General features: G+C 37.9%; 1 protein-coding gene across 1 annotated transcript in view; it reads left to right on the plus strand.

The window, feature by feature from the left end:
* Positions 1-23272, plus strand: part of FBN1 (fibrillin 1) — a 274972-nt gene that overhangs the window by 157853 nt on the left and 93847 nt on the right. Inside the window, exons 14-26 of the mRNA XM_069596613.1 lie at positions 771-896; positions 2665-2787; positions 5908-6030; positions 7089-7241; positions 10822-10875; positions 12417-12542; positions 15276-15401; positions 15963-16082; positions 16276-16413; positions 17235-17285; positions 19171-19296; positions 21046-21273; positions 23042-23167. Of these exons, the coding sequence (XP_069452714.1) occupies positions 771-896; positions 2665-2787; positions 5908-6030; positions 7089-7241; positions 10822-10875; positions 12417-12542; positions 15276-15401; positions 15963-16082; positions 16276-16413; positions 17235-17285; positions 19171-19296; positions 21046-21273; positions 23042-23167 (1620 nt within the window). The remainder of the gene's footprint in view (positions 1-770; positions 897-2664; positions 2788-5907; positions 6031-7088; positions 7242-10821; positions 10876-12416; positions 12543-15275; positions 15402-15962; positions 16083-16275; positions 16414-17234; positions 17286-19170; positions 19297-21045; positions 21274-23041; positions 23168-23272) is intronic.

Consider the following 23272-nt stretch of genomic DNA (forward strand, 5'->3'; position numbering starts at 1 on the left):
CAGGGTACCTTGCTGTCCACTTTATGTTAATTATTAATCTTTAAATGCAAGATCAGATGCAGGTTGTTTGAATTATTGTCATTTTTAACACTTTTGTATCCTGCTCTGTTATATAATTTGGCATAATTTTTAAACACAAAAGAAAAAAAGGGAAAATATCCCCAAAGTACCAATATTTTGTTTGGTAGACAGAATACTCATAAAGTTATAAAAGAGACTAGGAATTTATAAACAAAACTGTATTTGGACCAGAATTGCCGTAAGGAAGATAGACATTTAAGAGCCAAATGATTGATAGTTTTCAGATGGAATTAAGTTTTTTAGCTGTGGTTTTTTTTAAATGGCATTTCTGTTTAATTATTCTGATACAGCTATCATCAGATTTGCCTTTTTGATCATGTCTTAACAGAAATCGGCCAAAGCTCACTGTAAATAATGATATATTCTGGCTCATTAAATTAGCTAGGAAATGATACAGAAGAACCTATTTTGTTTACAGAATTGAGATTTATTAGAGTCTCATTAGAAATTAGAGTTAGATTGAATGCTGTTATGTCAGCATCTTTTCTTTCGTATGTCTTTCAAACTTTTATTAGTCATCCTAATTACATTTAATATTGTTTAATTCTGAATTTATGTTGAAGGGTATTATTTAGTAACTGAAACCCAAGACTAAGATCATGAGTTTGGAGATGGTGAGAAGGAGCAGTAAAATAATTTTAAATCCCCTAAATAAATCTATTTCTTTCTTTTTAACTCTTGCTTTTTAGACATTGATGAATGTTTACAGAATGGCCGTATCTGTAATAATGGACGCTGCATCAATACAGATGGCAGTTTCCATTGTGTGTGTAATGCAGGATTTCACGTCACACGAGATGGGAAGAACTGTGAAGGTAATATAATGTAATAATAATGTTATTTGGCTTTTTCCGTTGCAGTTTCAGTACCAAAAATCTTTAACAAGACAAGATCAAATACTTAGTAAAATGTATATATTCACCTGTGGTTATCTGGGAGGAAACCTAACTTTTCAATAGTATTAATTCCTTTAATTCATTTTTGTGTGAGTCAAGTAACATTTTAAATATAGGAGCCAAGCTTGCTTTTCAAAGATTCCTAATGATGAAACTTCTACAACATAAATCATTACTTATGAATTTTAAACAGTCAGAATTTGTACATTAAAAAAAATAGAACACATATAATATCATGCATTCTTCAGTCACTTAAAAGTCTTTTGTTTAAAGTATCTGTGCAGTAATGAAATATTACTAATGAGTATCTGAAAATGTAAAATTTGAGAGAAATATTGACAATTGAGAGTTAGCCTTCATATTGCCTGTTGAATTAATCACCTCACTTTGAATTGGGCTTTTTCATTCTGTCTTTTCCTCTGCCTATTTTTTCTGAAATTGAGAATATGACAATTACTGATGAGTTTCTACTTCTTAGACCTTTAGCAAAAAATGAAGAATGCTCCTTATCATCTTTCCCAACGTCTTTGGGAAAGACCCCAAGAATCTATTCATACGTTAAAAGAATTTCAAAATTGTTCTTAGAAACATTTTTGGCAGAATATTATCTCAGTGATTCAATTCAAAGACTTAATGCCAAAATTCTCAGTTGGGATAGAATCTTGTTTAAAAAAGAAGAAATCATAAATTACTTTGGTCTGACTAAAGCCTGTAAGTGAAAACACACTGTGTCTAGAAGAGCAAGTGCCTCCTAAGAGCTGCAATGTTAAATAAAACAGCATATTGATGAATTTCAAGAAATATCCCTATGATCAAGGAATCCTAAGGGTTAACTGTCATGGCTATGCTCTATAGTTGTCTTGCATTTTAAAAATACTTTTTTGCTACCCCTATTAAAATTCAAACTACAAGCAGTTCTCTGGTTTCTCCTTTTCAAAGAATCAGGAAGTAGCCTAAATACATTTCAAATTTCATCATTCTTAATTTTGATTTTGTTTTTATTTTCAGTTTATTAGAAGTTATATGAATCTCTAAATATATATATTGGGTTGGCCAAAGAGTTTGTTCAGGTTTTTCTGTAAGGTGAATTTTTGGCCAACCTAATATTTATATGAAATTTCATATTTATATAATTCTATATGAATGTAATATATGTACATATGATATGCATATACACATATACATATGCATTTCATAATCTGTATATGTTTGTGTATACATATATATGTATATATGCATTCTTTCTAAGTCGCTTCAGTCATGTCTGACTTTTTGTGACTTTATGGACTGTAGTCCACGAGGCTTGTCTGTCCATGGGATTCTCTAGGCAAGAGTACTGGCATGGGTTGCCGTGCTCTCCTCCAGGAGATCTTCCCAACCCAGGGACAGAACCTGCATCTTTTGTGTCTTTACCACTAGCACCACCCAGGAAGCCCATATGTGTGTATATATCTCCACGTCCTATAGTTTAGCCCTATAGCACAGGTCAAAAATTGAGAACTTGAAATACATATTTCATATGTCACTCTTCTCTTTGTATGCTGTAATTTGGATGAAAATTAACCTTAGACAATAATAACAAGAAGTAGAGAAATGTGAAGAAATAAAAGTATATTGATCCAGATTGGCTTCCTTTGCAAGCTTACTTATCTGGTCATTAAGAAAATACACCTTCTATATTTTTCAGATATGGATGAATGCAGCATAAGGAATATGTGCCTTAATGGAATGTGTATCAATGAAGATGGCAGTTTTAAATGTATTTGCAAACCTGGATTTCAGCTGGCGTCAGATGGGCGTTATTGTAAAGGTTTGTGCTATGAAACTCTCAGTCATATTCTTCACCTGTTTTTCCTCCTCTCTGCATTGCTTAAAGCTACTGCCTTTCCCTATTAATTCTCCCCATTTACAGTACCCTTAGTTCTGGATTAGTAAACCTGACTGGAACTTCTTAAATTAAGCCATCCAGAGAGCTATGGTTTATACTCAGAAGGCTGTTCTTATTTCAGAAAGGGTGTTTTGGTGTCTTCTCAAAAGAGCCCAAGGCTCCATAGAAAATGAATGAGAAGTTGAACTTTCGTTTGGACTACCAACAGCCATGAGCATCTTATTGCATAAGCTGAGTTACATCTCTTGTAGTTGAGGAATAATTGCAATTGGCTTCTTGATGGCTGTCATTTGCCACCTCTTATATCTTCACTGAACAAAATACTGTAGACAGTTACTACAATGATCTATTAGTAATTACTTCAAAATACCTTAAGAAACACAATTTATTTAAACTTTATCAAGTCACATTAAGCAAAAAGGGAAAATAAGATTAAACAGAAGAAGTGAAGGAACCAGGAACCATTGTTTAGTTCTGTAACTTTTGGAATAATCTTTTTGCTCCAGGTAGTGAAGCAAAATGAAAATTTTTATTTGTGCTGTTGAACACTGAGGTCCTGAGCAAAGTCATCAGAGATAAGTTTGCGCTTAGTGTCTCTTGCCTAATGTAGTCAAGGATGAGTAACTGTTGTATGTGTGTCCAAGATCTGAGTTGGAACCAGACCCTCAAGGAACACCATACTGAAAACAGGTCCAGGAAATCTGCTAAAATACGGCATGCATTCAAAGCCTTCTGCTTGTAGCTTCAGATGTATAAGTGTAGAGTGTCAAGCGATTCAAGATTGAGAAGGCAGGAGCAAGTTGTATGGTGCTTCTCTGAGTGCCCCTGGTGGGCAGCTTTGGTAAAGATGTTATGGTAGAAAGCCTTGTGTTTATTAAGTCTTCTGCATGATGTGTAATTTCTCTAGGCTTAAAAGAGCTTCTAGCCCTTGGTTGTTTACTTACATTCTCTATGACCTTCACATCAGTGGCTCTTAATATTGTGCAAATCTGCCTTCACAGCAAGAGAAACTTTTTTCTTTTTTTAAAAATTAGAAGTAGGAAGTTGGTTTCTGTACTTTTGAGCTATGTGTCGGGAGGAGCTTATAGTCAGGAAGACAAGATTAACACATGGAAATATTAAGACAGCATACAACAAAGCACCAGATTGTTAGATTAAGTGCTGTACAAGTGAGAAAGAAAGAGGAAGGGAATGATTGCTGGAATATTTGGAGCTAGGCTTCCAAACAAAATAACACAAGGAAATGTGAAAGCCCCTTTGTGAACAGACCTTTTTTGAGAACACACACTCCTCTTACCTTGGAGCTTGCTAAGATTCCCTTTCGATGCCTACAGGCTGCCAGTGACCCAGGCCACAGCCTCTTCAGGGAGGCCAATAGATGATGCTGATGTAACTGTTTCAGAGCGCATTATGACCTCATAGTTGAAACTAGGTTTTGCAACTGTTTGCAATTGGTGAACTAGTGTCTGATTGATAAACCGAGTGTTCCATTCATTTGGAAGTGCCTGATGATTAAAAGTTCTGCTCTGACTTTACCATTCTAGCTTAAGAAACAGAGCTAGAAAGAGAAGGGAAGAATGCTTCCTATTATTCCCTATGTCTTCTTTATTTTGATATATAGAGTAAATAGAATGCATATACTGTAATAAGAATAAAGGAAGAAAAAGGAAAGAAATTTCTTATATGCTGTATTTGTTTTCCATAATTTTTCTCTCAATATCATGAAATAAGATTTTCTCTGAGTGCTAAGGACTTGGTTCTGATCCCCCAAAGCTGTGACTGTTCAAAGCTGAATGAACAATGCTAATTTAATCTCTACAGTTGACTAATCTGATGACCAGCCTGGCCTCCCTTGATCACTCTCTGAAGGTTGAGGCCGCTCACTTTGAGCAATGCTCTCTGGATCCCCATTCCATCTCTGTCCGCAGTAAAAAGACTTTGTGTTACTTTTCAGGTGGTAGTCACCACTGCTTTACTGTAGATCTCAACTTGAACAAAAAAGTGACCTGAATAACTGAACCAATTTGAGTTCATGTATTAAAATATAACTGCTGTTTTAAAATACAATCTGTACACGGAATCTTGGACCATCTGCATGTATTTTGTGCCAAATAACACAAGCTGAGTAAAACGCAGAGGTGTTTCAGTCTCAATTTGCCTTTTTAAGGTCAGAAGAAAGGAAATATTCACATATACTCGTTGTATATTATAAACGGAGTTGTTATAAAATGACTTGTTTCTAGGTGTTATATGTTTTCCAAAACAGAATTTTGGTATCATTTCTATTTCCCCATATTGAGGGGGAAAATATCTGCTATTATTAGTATGTGCCCAATAAAGTCTTTTACCAGACCTCCCTAATATACACATATGATACTGTAAAATATTTGTAATGTGTAAGAGAGATTTTTCTTTGCTGGGTTCCATTTGCTTACACTGCTGTTGTTGGCTTGGAACGGTCATCAAAATCATCTATATTCATTTTCTGTTCCTTTTTTATGGTGTTCCATCTAGGCTTTAGTTCTGTGTCTCCTTATGCCATTCTAATTGTCCCAGAGATTTAAAGTGTGAGTTAAGGCATGAGTGATAACTGGAATGGACACCAGTCTGAGTGTTGGATGCCAAAAGGAGAAGCTTCCTGCCCAGGTCAAAGATGCAGTTTATTATCAAGTTAGATTTCTGACAGTCCTGGAAGAACTGCCATGTGAAATATTACACAAGACCCTTTGTCTTTTAGCTGTCATTTTCCTTCTTCTTCCAATTCTGTTTTTGCTTTATGGTTCTTACTTTGGATTTAAAAAAAATCTCCGGAGAATGTTATTGAAATAGCTTTATATGGAAAAGAAATAAACTCAGACAGTTTATCTCTCAGTTTTCGTTCCTCTTTCCTCAAAGGAAAATGAAAGGCATCTCGTTGAGCTTTTATTGTTGATGCTGCACATTACTGTAAGTCTTCTCTATTTTCAAGTCTTAGACTTGTAAGCACATTATGGTTTTAGATGAAGTGACTTCATTTTTAATAAGTGCTTCTCCCCACCACAGATATTAATGAGTGTGAAACACCTGGAATCTGCATGAATGGGCGTTGTGTCAACACTGATGGTTCCTACCGATGTGAATGCTTTCCTGGACTGGCCGTGGGTCTGGATGGACGTGTGTGTGTTGGTAAGATTACGGCCATAACTAGATGTACTATAGAGATCCACCTTCTGTCAGTAAAATCAACCAATAGCAAATGTACTCTACTGCAGCAGGTATGATACAATTAATATCTGTGGGCAAGAGACCAACAGGGTCAGTTTTTTTCTTGTATAAAGTGAATATTAATTCAAGGGATAGAAAGATGAGCTGAGATAAATGAAAACCAAAGGACTCCACACCTGTCCTTCTTCCTTGTCCTAGTTGTCCTCAGTTTTCTCCAGCCCTCCTTTGTTGATAATGGTCTTTGAATTGACCTATATGTCCCTAATTATCTCACGATGAACATTTCATTTTCATCTAAGGAACTGAATGTCCAAAGGGAGGTAGAGAATTCAAAAGAGGATATAGATAATCAAGAAACTTATATGATAATAGTTTTTTGTGGCTTTATAAGAAGTTTCCGATTTGTTAATAAATGGATACAAATTTTATCCAAATTATTCTTAGAAAAGCGAATTTTTCCCAATCCCCTTTGAACTGGGAAAAGATTGGTCATAGCTGGAAATCCCCTCCTGGTGGTAAAGATGATACTGCTTAGTTAGACCAATATCTAAGATTTATATAATTTTACAGATCAGACATCCTCCTTTTTGAAAGTACATCTAATTCAGATACTCAATAATTGTATGATTATGTTGGAGTGGGCTGTATTTCTAATAAAAATCTTATTTATCATATGGTGAGATTGAATGATCATCCATCATTCATTCATCGTTTATTAACTGCCTTCTCTGTACAAGCCTGGGGAAGAAAACTATGAGTGAGGTATAATCCTAGCCCTTAAGGATCTCACAGTGGCTAAACCATAATAGTCCCTAGAAAACTGGAAGAGTCTAGTAATTGGTTTCCAGTGCTTGGAAGCTGAAGAATTTGTTTTGTTTTCTATTGAGGCCTAATACCAGAGGCATTCTCTGTGAGTAAGAACAGTGACATGGCTAAATAAATCCAGCTTCAACTTTAACCTGGGGGGTTCCCATCTGTTGGAAATGACAGTGTGATGACAGATGCTTCTTCCTGTTCAGACACACACATGCGGAGCACATGCTATGGTGGATACAAAAGAGGCCAGTGTGTCAAACCCTTGTTTGGTGCTGTTACCAAGTCTGAATGCTGTTGTGCCAGCACCGAGTATGCTTTCGGGGAGCCTTGCCAACCATGTCCTTCACAGAATTCAGGTATGTTGTGTCATGGGGATGCCCTAGTACTGCCAGCCTTCTGCCCCCATCTTCAGTCTATGTATTTATGGAAGTCATGGGGAAAGATTACATGACCCTCTACAGGTGCCTCGCATACCTGGCAGGGGTCTTGAAAAGGGCTGGTCAGGCTTTGATCACACATTACCCACCAACTCAGCTATCATCTGGATTAGGCTGCACATTTATGCTTCCCATCTGAATTTCTCCAGCTCAGTAATATTCCTGTTCTTTAGAGTACATGCAACTTACCTTGTTTTCTAAAGTTGTTTCACAGTGTTACATTTTGCAGGAGCTGTTACAAAAGCAGAATTTTACAGAGTGTAAAAATAAATAATTTTCAGATTACTTGACTGTTTCCAACTTTTTTCCAAAAGTCCATTTGTGAATTTTGTTCAAATCCTTCATGTTGACTTAGGTGTGCGTTCCCTAAATGATTTTATTCCACTCTAGGGAAAAAGTATTTTTCTCAATTCAAAGTGACATAGCTTAGTGAAAAGAAAACTGGTCAGTGAGTCAGAATTCTGCTCTCCAGCCACAGGAAGGCAAATTACATAATTGGAGGGTTCAGGTGTTTTTGTGAGTTTTTGTTTATTTAGGAATATTTCTTACCTAATTTCAAAAGGATTTGAGATGGTTTACATTAGTAAACAATTATAAAATTGGATAATATGGAAAAGGGATCCTTGGCCTTTTAATCTGAAAATGAATTGTCCTAGATAATCCGGAAGATCCTCTCCAGTTGCAAATTATTTCTATTTGTAAGACAAAAATAGTTTATTGAAATGAAAGCAATAGACTGTCAACATTTGAACATAATTTTAAGGTACTTTGGCTGTTGGTTTCTAATGTCCTAAAATAGAGTAAGTCCTAATATTGAAAACACATAGCTCTGATTGGTTGATTTACATGTAAGATACAGTTAGTTTATTTCTGGCCTAAATACTATCAATTAAAGATGAACTCACGATTTTTAAGCATTCGCCATTTTGAGAATGTTATTATTTGAAATTAAAAATTAAAATCTGTTATAAGAAGTTAGAGAAAGTGAAGTGGAAGACTTTTAAAGTCTTTAAATTGGGGGAATGTCAGTTAAAGAAAGCAAGCTTTATTTTGGATGACTGCTTCACCTGGTGAATAATATACAAATTATCATTAACTATATGATCACTAATCAATGAAATGCATGTTTGCAACAATACTTCAGTTATATAATATACAAATGTAATCTAAAAATATACTTCCATGTAACTTTATAGTAGTGTATTATTAATATTATTTGTTTGCCTGTTGCTTTAACTTTTCAAAGTAGTTTCCTTGCATATTTTGAATTTACAAGGTAGATGAGTATCCTGAAACCTAGTACACAAGAATGTAGGTGATCATGTCTTGAATGAATAGAATAGCCAAAACTTAGAATCCAGGACCCTTAATGCATACAGTTCTTTGTTTTTACATTTTCCTCTGGACCAAGTACATCTCCAAAGAATTTTAGTGATACATAGGAAAGAGGTAGACTTATAATAAGATGACCCAAAGAGAGCGGATTTCTGTAAGCATTAAAGCTTAAAGATAGTCACATTTGAAGCTTAGTTCCACTAGCTTCTGTTGTATATTTGAATGAATTTACACAGAAATGGTCCGCTTGTGGAAATGGTTCCATTCAGTTTGGTTTCTCCACCTCTTTGATGAATGAAAATGCCAAATAATGAAGGATCAAAACGTAGGATGTCCCTTATTTCAGGAGAGAGGGGGAGTTTTAGAAGGTATTGAAAGTATCCGAAAAATGTCTTTAGACACTTTAATGAGAAACACTAACCATTTAACATGCAAAGCTCATCTCTGTGCTCTGGAAATCAAATAAACTATATATGAAGCTACATCTCCCTGACTGCTGAGCATTTACTCCTTGTAGCAATCAGTCAGGAGAATGATGATTAGGAATTTCTCTTCTGCCCTTATTCTACTGTGTCTGGGGCACGACACTTAAGTTAGCTCAGGTCACCTACCATGTATTAAGTGCTTGAGTTGTGTTGAGCACTTTACATGTTCTCTCAGTAAGTCTACAGAAATTGGGTATCCTTTTCTACACTTTATAGAAGAGGAAACTAGAGGAGGCAGAGGGCCTGTTCCCGAGACCCTCGGCAATAAGCATTGTCATCAGTGTTCAAACCCATGCTGATCTGAATTCACTGCAGTCTAGTACCAGATCCTGCCCAAATGGAAAAGAATAACAACCACAATTTGCTTCCACTTAGGCCAAGCATCAACTAATTTAGTGCTAATTATAAAACTGCTTTTAGCAAAACTAGCATGATGTTGTTTTTCCCTGTTTTACTACTTACTGTATTTCACCAGTGCTTTAATTAATTGCTGAAGTGAGAAAATAAAGAGGACATATTTATTTTTGCTGCCAATCCCTGGCTTTCAAACACAGTGGCAGCCACCTTCCCATCGGTTCCCTTTTTGGCCCCTTTTAAGATGATTTTAAAAAGTAAGGGGTTTTACCACTTTTCTCAAATTCCTGTTTGCTGGAAGACAGAGGCTCTGAAGGGTTAATGGTCTTTTTTTTTTTTTTTTGGATATGTATAACTTCTTTGCATCCCCTGTCATCAGGAATGCAATTTTCTGGCACATGGAATTATAGGTGTGTTTGCTTCAGCACCAAGGTGCAAGTGGCTTCTGTTAAAAAGGCCCATCCCTAATTTTTAATTCTCCTATTGCTTAAGCACAAAGGACCTGCATTTGACTATGAATCTCTGTAGTTGCCTGAATCCATAGGCATCTATAGGAAAATTAGTTTCTTTTCTTGGGATTAAGTGTGATTTCGTATTAGTTCTCCATTTCCATCATTCACTCTTAGGTTCATCTAAATATTGTTGGAATTGTGTCTAAAACACTGTGTGAATTTTAAGAAATAGAAATCAGATTCCGTCACAAATTTGGGAACATATTCTATATACTGCCATTTCCTCAATAAGATCCTGTTTTAATGTTATGCAATATTTTCCCTATGGATTTAATGTAAAGAATGAGTCTGGCATCCTGATGAATATTAACTAAAAATACACATACATGCAGCTGTACACACCCTCGTATTCTTGTGAGGGAAGGCTAGATAATTTGCAGAGAAATGAGAAAATGTTAAGAACTTGTTCTGAAAAAAAATAGCTTGAACGAAGAAAAAGTGTATTCCCAAGATGGTGGGAGAGAGTTTTATTAAGAGTTAAGAAACCACATTTTAACAGGCACATTTCACTGTAAGTGTAAAGTGTTCCCTGGTGAACAAAATCAAGTCATAGGAAAAACACCTTTTCCTAAAGCGCTTTGCACAAGGAATTGCTGGAACTTGCGTATATCCTTACAAGTCGTTTTCCACGGTGATTGCGGAGCCTTTAAATGGGAGCCTGGTGTGACTCCCCCTGGGGGGATGCCTCCTTTTCCGTTACCACTTTATTTCAGTTCCACTCACTTTGGAGGAAATGATGTGTGCAAAGCCAAGGGCAGGATCGACCTGTTCTGCAAACAAGGGAATCATTTACTATCTGTTAATTTATTGCAGCGGAGTATCAGGCACTCTGCAGCAGTGGGCCAGGAATAACGTCAGCAGGCAGCGGTAAGGACTTGTTTTGAAATTTACTACCTTAAGCATGTGCAGAGGCAGCCTTGGGCCTCCCTGTGGGTTTCCAGTTGGTCCCTTTACACCAGTCTCATCTGAACCCCCTCTCTGACTCTCACTGTGTGATCTACCTGGGACACTTGGAAGCCCCCAGTGGCAGAACGGAACAGTGGCACAGTGGGTCCTGGGGCTTCTGGGTGTGGGTGTGGGGCTTCATACTGAAGGATCCTCTCCCAGGGCGGGCTGTGGTGGCTCATTTATGAGAAGGGGCAGCCAGGCCCTCCTTTGGGTCTACTGCGGTCGAGCATAATTCAGGGTTACAAGTTCAGGTGAACCCCTGCACATTTTGAACATTTTCTTAACTAGCAAGTGGTCAGTCATTAACAGATGGCAGTAGGGAGCCATCTTGTATTTTGTATCACATCTTGTATGTGATAGCAGTTAGCTGAAAGAAAATGAAATGTTTAAGTGTAGGAGTTAGAACTAGAGAAATACTGGTGCCATGAAAGAAATTAAAAGGGAGAATTGAAACAAGTGTAAACACAGATAAGAAAGAGGAAGAGATTAATGTATAATATTAAACTAAATGATTTGATTCAAGAGAATTATGGCTGAATTGATTGTCAGTTCATTCTCTTGATTGGTTTCATCAGTGTGTATGGATGAGGAAGGGCTGGGGGTGGATATTTGGAGGCGAAAAGAGAAGTAAGGAACTGTATAATGAAAGAATTAGCGGGGAATAAATAAGTTGTGATAGGAATCTGAGAAAGAAAAAAGGTCAATCTTGATTTATAGAAGAGTCAGGGAACAAGATTTGAGACTAGCCACTCACTGATGGTCACTTTGCATCACCCTTGACTATGAGAGCTCTCCTTGGTCTGGAAGCACCCAAAAGGGGGTGCTCATCCTTACCCGGCCAGAGTAGCAGAGGTTTCTCCAGAGCAGGTGATGATTGTGCACGTTTTGAACCAATGATTAGGCTTGCTCCAGGCATTGCCAACACAGAGTGAAGAGGGCATTATGTATTGTTCATGGCAGAGTAAATTATTTAAAGTGAATAAATAACATTCATATTTTAATTTAATATTGAGGATATTATCAAACCTACGAAAGTCTGAACCTTGAGAATGACACAATCACTTTGTTTTTAGGCTAAGTCTGGTGGCAATATAGAAGGTAGATTGAAGAGGAACAAGCTGATGGCAGGGAGACCAGTTGTAGGAACTTGGACTCTGTATTTGATCTACTTTCCCATCTTGGTGTTTGGACAAGAGAAACTCCAGGGGTTCTCCTTTTGATTAAGGGTTGGTAACCTTGTAGTTCTAGCTCATATGCCAGTTTCCTCTCAGGGACTGATGGAGGGAAGACTTGATTCAGAGTATCTTGCAGTAAGAAAAAAGGGATCAAGTTGCTTATTAAGGAGAAGCCTTTTTATTTTCACAAGGTCCTGATGTCTTTACATTTACTGTAATTTTTTGACAGTCTGTTTGACATTTACTTTAGCATGTTAATGCTTACGAGCTTTTTTTGTGGTCCAGATATAAATGAATGTGCATTAGATCCTGATATTTGCCCAAATGGAATTTGCGAAAATCTCCGTGGGACCTACAAATGTATATGCAACTCAGGATATGAAGTGGATTCAACTGGGAAAAACTGTGTTGGTAAGAAGCTTCACTGTTTTCTAAGACATTTCATGCATCATGCATTCTTCCTTTTGTTGCTTGAGCAAACTGCTTGAGTACCTTAAGGACTTGACAGATAGATGCTCTATACTGCGGGTATCAGCACAGCTGCATCCTAACGGCTTATATCTTTTGTTTAACTCTACATCAAGGGTGGACCATGGCAACCATCCCTCTCATACAGTGTACAGTTCTCTAACTGTGCAGGTTGGAACTGAGTGCTACCCTACTGGATGCCTTTGTTGTTAAGGCTGCTACCAATTGTCATTGTGGGCAAAATAGACATAGCACTTATTTTCAAAGAAGCAGAAATCTTACTTTCAGTATTTTTACCTGCTTTCCTTCTTAATATGTGGCATTTGCACTCACATAAGAAGAACTAACAACAAATCAGAGCATCTTCTCTGCCCCCATTCAAATCAGCTTTCCCCCCATGTTTCAGGCTGAATATGTACCTAAGAAAATGGAAGATAGAAGCAGATCAGGGGAGACACAGACTTACCACAACACCCTCTTATTTTGACTAGTGGGTTTCTTTTTGTCTCCCTAAATTTTATTGCTGGCCCCAATCTGACGTTTCAGAAGGAAAAGTCTACATTTATGATATATACTGAATTTTGAGAAATGATTTCTTTCTCTCTCATACCCTTAATTTTAGGGCCCCCTTTTTTGGGAGAGTATGGTTATTATTTGAGTACACATAGTACTTTCAAACTAGACTCACCTCAAAATTTTTACGATTTCATTTTTCTATAAGAGCCTCTCTACGTTGGCAGACTTAAAAAAATCATTGTTTATTTGGACATGCCAGAAAGACACAGAGATGTTTTAGCTTTATCCTGAAATCACCCCATGCGAAGCAAACAGAGAGTTTGGGAGGCAGAAGGGATTCTTCTTTCAGAGTTCTAGTGTCTATTCCAGAGTCGGACCCATTATCATCAGAAGGATGTTCATATTTCAGGGCTCCCTGGTGGCTCAGTGGTAAAGAATTCTCCTGCAGTGCAGGAGACATGGGTTTGATCCCTGGATCAGGAAGACCCCCCTGGAAGAGGAAATGACAACCCACTCCAGGATTCTTGCCTAAAAAATTCCATGGACAGAGGAGCCTGGCGAACTACAATCCATGGGGTCACAAGGAGTCGGACTTGATTGAGCATGCATGTTCATATTTCAGGTTGTGTTCAGAAGTGTGAAGTTAGAAATCAAAGATCCACTCCAGCCACTTTCCAGAGAATTCCAGGGATTGGCTATTTTATTTCTTAATCCTCAAGTCCTTAATTTAAAGTTCCTTATTCTTCTGACATCATCTGTTGAGAATTGCAATATTGACCCTTTGGGGAAGTGTTAGCATTTATTATACAATTTTGACAGAATTCTCAGCATGCTATTTGCTCAGACAATAGCATCACTTTATATTTGATTTTCCCATATTTTAAGTACTTTATAAACACAGCCCTCCACATCTGTGAGGTTTGCATTTGCATAGCTAACCAACCTCAGATCAAAGATATTTGAAAATAAATTCCTGAAAGTTCCCAAAAGCAAAACTTGAATTTTCCATATACCAGCAACTGTTTACATAGCATGTATGTTGTATTAGGTATTATAAGTAATCTAGAGACACAGAGTTGAACACGACTGAAGTGACTTCACAGCAGCAGCAGCAGAGCTGGTTTAAAGTACACAGGTGGATGTGCATAGATTATACACCAGTGCTATACCATTTTATATAAGGGACTTGAACATCCACAGATTTTGGTAACCTGGATGGCAGGGATGGGGTTCCTGGAACCAATCCCCTGCAGATACCAAGGGATCACTGTAAGTTGCTGATTGAAGTATATTTACTGATGTGAGCCCATGCAGTTCTTAGTACTGAATTTGTGTATACTTTATGTAAGGACCACTAGCTTGTCAGATGATAATCTAAGCAGAATCACTCGGTGTGTAAAAATTCCTTGTGAATGTGTAGCCTGCTTTGTGGGCTGTATGATGTAGTTTAGCTCAGTGTGGTATAGCAGACTGTTCAAGTTCCACACTTCCTCAATTATCTAAGTAATACATAGCAGAAGTTTGATTCTGTATCAGACAGGCCTATTACTCAGCTCTCGGAGTCTCTAGTCTGCATTCTTCGTGGCAATTTTAAACTCTGCAGCTTGCTTCATACTTTATAAACATAACTGGAGACCACTTAAATTATTCTGAAGAAGAAACACCCATCCTGGAACTCATACTTATTAAAGATGGACCATACTTTCTAAATATTTAGTCAGTTCCTTAAAACAGTGGGATTAATCCTTTTAACTTTGGCACAATGAAACAATTATATATTGGGTTGGCCAAAAAGTTCATTCAGGTTTTCCTGTACAATCTTATGGCAAAGAAATAGAAAAAAAGCAAACATTTTGTCTAACCCGATAAATAATAATTTTCAGCAAATCTAAGTTTTTTTGTTTTTTGTTTTCCTGCCAAAGAAGTGAATTAAATGGTCTGGTGATTTTAGACTTTGTAGATGCCTAGTAAAAATAATCAGATCAGTCACCTATTTTCTAAAACTAGGTAATTTTGGCAAAAACCAATGGTATAGGAGTTTTGCTTCTTCCTTGAATTAATCATATCATTATGACCTTAAAAACACAACTTAAAAAAAGCAAAGAAATTGCATGCAAAGGATAAGATCTTTTAAAAGTTTATGTTTTCTTTATTTTCCAGATATTAATGAATGTGTATTGAATAGTCTGCTTTGTGACAATGGACAGTGTAGAAATACTCCTGGAAGTTTCGTCTGTACCTGCCCCAAGGGATTTATATACAAACCTGAACTGAAAACCTGTGAAGGTAGGAATAGTGTTTGTTCTTATATGTACTTTGTTGCCTTTTGGAGCTCCACTGGAGAAGCACAAAGATAAATTAAAGCCACTTCTTATTTTAGACAGTTGTGTCACGTAGTTGAAATTCTGTAATCCTGAATGACACTTGTATACACTTTATAAGCTGCCGATAATACTTATCTGCAATTGGCCTTTTAGTCACCATTTATTTCACATTCAAATGCTATTTAAGAGTATCCATTTTATATTTTCCTGCATTTGGTATTTTATTTGCCAACATTTACTAGATTAAGAAAATATTAGATATATGCTATTTGAGTTAATTCAGAAATCACGCTTACATTTGCTCCAGATTTTCTGAATTAAAAAGATTCAGCCGTGTGCTGAACATAAGAGACGTGCTCAATTATTATTTTTGGCATTCCATCTAGTCTAGGGAAAAAAATCTATCTAGACCAGCTTTATTATCTAATGAAGAATATGTGGTAGCAGTTGAGACCAAAGTTTAAAGATTCGTTCGTGCCCAAGACTAGTTTTTGGCAGTAATGTAGACCTATTTTTGTTTCAGACATCGATGAATGTGAATCCAGTCCTTGCATCAATGGAGTCTGCAAGAACAGTCCAGGCTCTTTCATTTGTGAATGTTCTTCTGAAAGTACTTTGGATCCAACAAAAACCATCTGCATAGGTATTTATCTTTCCAAGAATGATTTTCCTGTGTTATCAATGCTGCTGTATTTAATGTCCACTTTCATTGCGAAAGGGTTTCGGTATGGAAAAACAAAATTTTAAACTATCATTATCCCAATGTACATGTTTGAATTTTTGAGATAGATTCTGTTAATTGTCTATTAAATATCATCACTCCCCTGCCCCTACAGAAACCATCAAGGGCACTTGTTGGCAGACTGTCATCGATGGGCGGTGTGAGATCAACATCAACGGAGCCACGTTAAAGTCCCAGTGCTGTTCGTCCCTCGGTGCTGCCTGGGGGAGCCCGTGCACCCCCTGCCAAGTCGGTAAGAGAAGCGGCTCCTCTGCTCACTGGGCATTTTACTTGGAACTTTGTTCATTTAAGTTCACGTGGGAATTATAGAAGATTTCGTTCTGATGACCTCAGTGAAACATGTTGCTGTGTAGGAAATTAAGAGAAGTGTCACGGGCAATGATTGTATGTGGTTTGGTTATTCTTTTCTATCACCACACTGTAGTGTAGTTATCTGGTGTGGCTTTCCCAAATCAGCAATTCTTATTGGCTCTCTTCGGAACTTGACGATTAAGGGTCCTGAGCTTTTTACAGGCACAGGTTTTCTTCCCCCAAAAAATATTGATGTAAAGGAACGAGAGTTCACGACTAAAGTTATTGCAAAACTGAGGTTTGAGATCCTTGCTAATGATTCTGTTGAGTCAGTGTTTGGATATATAAATGTGTGAACTGATAATAGTGTGACTGCTGCAGGGCGTGAGACCTGCCAGTTCTAGACTTTGTTTTCCGCATTTATGTTACAGTAATCCTATAGTATGATTCATGTTTTAGGGGGTCACAGCAAGAGGGAAATCGAGTCCGTTTCCTTCTTAGTCATCACCATAGTGTGATCTTTAGGGTGTCTTTGAGTCTTTCAGAATCTCACAGATGGACTGAGCTTTATTCAAGGAGACATTTCACTCTTCTCCCTCACCTATACAATCTCAGTGACACTTTGTTGCCTCAGAATTATTCATAGCAATAAAATCAATTCCATGTTAAAGGGCCTGTCATGTTTCTAATATTGTCTCATAAAGTCTGGATATTGTTATCTCAGATTTGTTTTTTGCTTTTTGTTTGTTTTTTTTGATACAGATCCCATATGTGGGAAAGGCTATTCAAGAATTAAAGGAACACAGTGTGAAGGTATTTATGATTATTTATAAATCATAAATGTCTGCATGCATGAAGAAGAATGCTTGAATTAACTTGGACTGCATAAAGCTGTCATGTAACTTCCCAGTGAGAAATATGTAGCAAGGGAAAAAAAATAACGAGAACTGCCGAACCTGTAACAGACATGAATTTCACAAGCACGGGTGCTCTTGCCAGTGTCAGAGCTCTATGGCCAAAGGGCAGGGTGTCTTGAAAATGATTTAGGCTGACCATGGTTTCGAGTGACTACAATTTCAAAATGTTATCTATAGGGAAGAAAAAAAAAGGAAGTTTGTGATGAGGCTGTAAAACTTGCATTTCTCTTGATTTTGTCCTGGATTCTTTTGTTGTTATTGTTGTTTGTTTCATGGTTATGTATGATGAGAAAGACACACCTCTATTGCCTCTTTTTTGAGAGTCTACATGGATTCTTTCTACTTCCCTGTGATTTTTCTTTTCTCATGGAGTCCCGGGTAGACAGACATAGGTCAGGGTGACTAACACAACCTGACATGACACAGCAGCTGAAAAATTTTAAAAACAGCAATTAGTCCCATATGTGGAATGAAATGAACTTTTTTTCCCTGCTAAAATAAAGAGGAACACTACAACCCCCACCCAAGAGCTTGCTTTCCAAATGATGACTGAATCCTTTGGCCTCTCTCTGGTCCAGACCCACTGTTAATAACTTATCTGACCTCAGCAGCATATTTTTGTATACAAGTGGCCCCAGAGCAAAACAGCCCCAAAAAGGTAAATTTCCCCCTCCCCATTTATTTCTCTTATAAGGAAAGATTTAGAATTTTTTTTTCAACATCCCTGGCTTGGAAAGTTATTTCTTCTAAATAGAGACACAGTGTGTGTGAGTTTCTTAACTAATGCTCCCCCTTTTTGGCATTAGCAAGTGAGTGCGTTTCTTTGGGTTAACTTGATGGTGAGTATTTTTCCAAAAACAGTGCAGAGAACACAATGCTCTCCCTTAAGCAAACTGGGAAGGGCTAATATGTTTGAGACAGATGCAGTGAATGATGAACGAATGAGCATGAGCATCTTCCAGCTCTCCCCAACCCAAGCTGGAACCACCAAGGCTTTGACAGGATAGCTCGAGACCATTGCTGAGTTAGAACTAGATACACACTTTCTTGGGACATCTCAGCACCTCTCAAAGGAGACTCTTTGGATTGGCCGCACATATTCCCCAGTGGTGGATTTTTTTTCTGTGCTTATCTTCAAGCTATTTCTTCTTTGCTAATTTGAAAGATCAGACTCCTGTTTCTTTTCTTAATTCCAGCCATCTGGTCTAGTGAAGCTAATTAAATGGCTCCTGGGAGCCTTAGCACTTCCCTGGTAGTTCAGATGGTAAAGAATCTGCCTGCAATGCAGGAGACCTGGGTTCAGTGCCTGGGTTGGGAAGATCCCCTTGAGAAGGGAATGGCTACCCAGTTCAGTATTCTTTCCTGGGAAATCCCATGGACAAGGGGACCCAGCAGCCTATAGCCATGGGATCACAAAGAATCAGACATGACTGGGTGACTAACACTTTCACTTTCTTGCACTTGGGAGCCTTACCTGAGATGTCTGTGGTACCCAAACTTGTCTCTAAGAACTCCCACAAACTCCCTGTCTTTACAACTCAAAAATTACTCCCTGGGACTGATAGAGAAGCAATAATATCTTTGTTAATGGATGAGCTCTATCTGGTTGCTTTTTAAACATCCCAGAAATTCTATATGAATTATTTAGAAGCAAACTAGTTTTCTACTTACTAAGTTCAAAATGGCCTTTTCAGTTGTGGGAATATGACTCCCTGAATGGAATAAAGTAGAATTGTGCTATGCAGATGTATTAACTTCATGCTTTCTTTTTTTCTTCATAGATATAGATGAATGTGAAGTGTTCCCAGGAGTCTGCAAGAATGGCTTGTGTGTTAACTCCAAGGGATCATTTAAGTGTCAGTGTCCCAGTGGGATGACTTTGGATGCCACAGGGAGGATTTGCCTAGGTAAATACTGAGCTCATTACTTTTCTAATGAACATTTCTTAACAATTATTCAGAACTCAGAAGAGAGAGCTGAATATTCAGTTCCAAGTACAGACACACACGCATCCCAAATTCAGCATTTCTATTAGCATTCATAGTGGTTTCCTTGACAAATAGCCTTCCTGACTCAGCTCTTTATTCCTTATAAAGAGTAGGGAACCTGACAGTTCTTTAAAGATATGTAATTATTTATTAAACTGCTACCATCACAAATATTATTCTAGAGCTCTTAAATCTGTCCTCCATATGCCATGGATGTAGAATTCTAGGTGATCAGTAAGGAGAACATTTTTGCTTAATCGGAAACTGTAGCCTCAGCCTGCTAGGCAGGCCTGCCATTAGCAGAAAGACAGGGCTTTTCAGGAAACTCCTGTGGGTATCAGCAGTAAAGACTGTAACAGCCTGAGTAGTGAACCTGAGGGAACGAGGGCTGTTGTCTCCATCAGCCATGGTGTGACTCTCCATGACAACTGCTAGAACCCAAGTGACAATGATGTGGAAGAGACTGGACACAAAACTGTGATTTTTAGAAACCTGCCCTGTGGACTCAGTGGCGGCAGATTTGAGATCCTACAGTCATGCATGTGGAGTCTTGGGCTTTTTCTGGTGTTACTGTTACGGCTTCTGACTCCCAGGAATAACATCCTTTGGATCACTGGGTTTGGAGTCCATGACTCTGGAAATGATGCTCAGCCACATTGTGGATCTGAAACTGTGTGACCCTGAAGAGCATCTTTAGGGAAAGGCCACTGTAGGTGGTTAAAAGAGTGGCATGCATTTAAAAGATACAGCTCCTGTATGAATTAGGATTAATCACCCTTTAAATGTGAAACTTTATGGTTTATAATGTAAGCAATGCAGAATATAAAAGCTGGAATTTATAACCATGGATGTCAGTTAATCCCATTTTGAGCCTTTGCTTCTTTGTTTAGGAGGATTTGGCGTTTAATGAGAACCTTTTTCCAGGTTCTTAAGTTGAAAGATGCTTCAGTGTTTAGTCCAGGATTCATTTTGAAATTAACCATTTTAATAGAGACAACCCAAATGTGGAATTTCACAGAAGGCTTCCATAGCTTTCTAGCATTAAAGGAAGCCCACATTCCCACATGTACACAGAAGAATGTGCACATAAGCACATGTTGAGGTAAAAGAAATACTTGAGAAGAGGAGTCAATGGCTCTTCTTTGCTGTTGTCCCTCTCTAATCACAAGGAAGGCAGTCCTCCTTTCAGAGTTCACCATTCTACCTCTCCAAAAATGAAGTGGATCTGAGGAAAGGGTGCTGGAGCCAGCTGAGATGTTTTCCAACAATAAAGACTGCAGTTGGCTTTCAGCTAGAGCGATGTCAAGACAGCATAGAGTACATGCATTGGTAATCAGCCTGGTTGGATAATGAGGAATACGTTTCCCAAAAGAGCATTGCAGGATTTCTCTGAACACTGCTGCTTCTGGGGAATTATCAGAAAATGCCTAACATTTAATGGATTCTTGCCACAAGAGGAGATGCAAAAATATATGAGCTGCCAGCAAGCCTTTATGAAGCAGGAAAACCCACCACAAAGCCTTTGAGGGAAAAAAAATGAGTTTTAGTCAATCAGTTTATAGTAAATTACTGTGTGTATTCCACTTGGCCTAACACAACGCTGGCTATTTGAGGCAGTGGAAACAGAGTAGCTCTCCTCAGCCTGCCTCTGTTTGCTCCCTCGGGCAGATATCCGCCTGGAGACCTGCTTCCTGAGGTACGAGGACGAGGAGTGCACCCTGCCTGTGGCGGGGCGCCACCGCATGGACGCCTGCTGCTGCTCGGTCGGGGCAGCCTGGGGCACCGAGGAGTGCGAGGAGTGTCCCATGAGAAACACACCTGAGTACGAGGAGCTCTGTCCCAGAGGGCCCGGATTCGCCACAAAAGAAATTACAAATGGCAAACGGTTTTTCAAAGGTACAGTGGTTTCAGTGGTTGATTGCTCTTCTTTTAGGTCAATAGGATGCCTTTTCAGGAGTGCAGAGTTCTGCCAGCAGAATTACAGTAAATATCATCAACGTGGTCATCCCTGAATCATCATCTTAGGATGCCTTCTTTGCTTTGTGAATTTTATAGGGCAAAATATTCACTCCATTATGAAATTTCTTTTTCTACACCTCGGGGCTTACTGTGGTCACTTTCCTCTCCCATCTAGTCACTATTAAGTATTACAGTAGATTTTTATATTATCCTAAAGCTAAGCATAAATGAAAGAAAAATCTTGGGAAATGTTTATGCCATCTGCTAAGGCCCTAGAGATGACCTTTATCTTGTCATCTGTGGTTCCTGTATTTGCAGTATTCATTTGAGGTATTCATGTCACCGTGGTCCACCTGAGTATAGATAATGGTGTGAGAAACCCAATGGCAGGTCCTCCTTGTCCAAATGCACTGAAATTCATTCCTGTAGCAAACACACTCAAGTGACTTAAGATATTTCAAATTTTATCTTCTTTTGCTAAACATAAAACTCATGTTAAAAAAAAAAAGAAGTCACAGATTTAATCTGATTCCAAAGTTGTTACCATTTTATGCACCATGATACAAGAACATGTTTACTTCAGCATGTGGAAAAAATCATAATTGGTTACTCAATATTCCAGTTATTCAGGGATGCCCAACTTTAGCTCCCAGTGTAGAATTTTAAGTCACTTTCCCATTGTGTCTGAGCCTACTTGTTATGCTTCACAATTAAATGAGCTTATAAAAATGGGAAGTGAGTATATAAATAATACCATCCATAATTAAAAAGTGTAGACATTTTTCCTACTGAGCATTTGGTTCAAGAAGTCCTAGAGATAAAGTTGTACCATCTAGAGAGACAGTTTCTAGGTGGCCTTCTTACATGTCTCTCAAGAAAATTCAGAGAAACGTAGGTGATTTGAATTCAAAGGTTGTGGTGGTCCATTGCAAGAGAAGGACTAGATGTTCCTGAGATTTAATCTGCCAGTTCTGTGTCTCATAACATTTGGTAGAAATGAACTTCATATCTTAAGCTCTAGGTTTTGCTTAAGAAAGACCCCTATAAAGGGAAACTCAAATCACATGTTACAAGTGCAGTCCCCACATACATAAGAAATGCTTATACACTTTAATTGTATTAATGAAACCTTCATGTTAATTGAGAAAATATTTTCAATCAGTACTCCTTATTTAGAATGTGTTTTAAATAGTATACAGCATTTATAAATAATTTAAATTATAAATGACATCTCTTTTGAACTTATTTTTAGGTATAAAAGTGTCAGGAAGCATAAATGAATGTCTCATTCCACTACATACTCAATTTGGTTGCTATAGGACAGTCTATTTGAAAATCTTTTACATGCTTTACATGTAGACACTAGAATTTACTTTACATATAGCCACTAGACTATAGACTTTAGAATTTTTATTCATCCATTCATCAAATAGTTCAGTGTTTGGTATGTATCAGATAGTGTTCTGGGCTTTAGAAGGCCAAATAAACCCGCTCTTTACTTCTTTAATAATACTTTCTAAAATGGAGACGTTTAGAAGTCTAAAACTGTTTACAAAGTCCTATTTCTGATAGTCATCACATTTTTTAAAAGCGTATGACCAAGACCTTAAATCAAGCCCTTGTGTCTCCTTGGGTTTCACATGGGGTATGGATTCCTCCTGATGGATCACTTATGGATTTGTCCCACGCTTAATTTTTCTTGAAGACATCAACGAGTGTAAGATGATTCCCAACCTGTGCACCCACGGCAAGTGCAGGAACACCATTGGCAGCTTCAAGTGCAGGTGTGATAGCGGCTTTGCTCTGGATTCTGAAGAAAGGAACTGCACAGGTCAGTGAAGGGGCCCACCCTGGGGGGATACCCGTGGGCACTCTTAGTCTTTAACATGTGGCCACAAGGAGTAAAGCTGTTCTGATGCTCACCTGCTGCCTACTT

The sequence above is a fragment of the Ovis canadensis genome, chromosome 7, assembly GCF_042477335.2.
Source record: "Ovis canadensis isolate MfBH-ARS-UI-01 breed Bighorn chromosome 7, ARS-UI_OviCan_v2, whole genome shotgun sequence".
In the NCBI taxonomy this organism is placed as follows: Eukaryota; Metazoa; Chordata; class Mammalia; order Artiodactyla; family Bovidae; genus Ovis; species Ovis canadensis.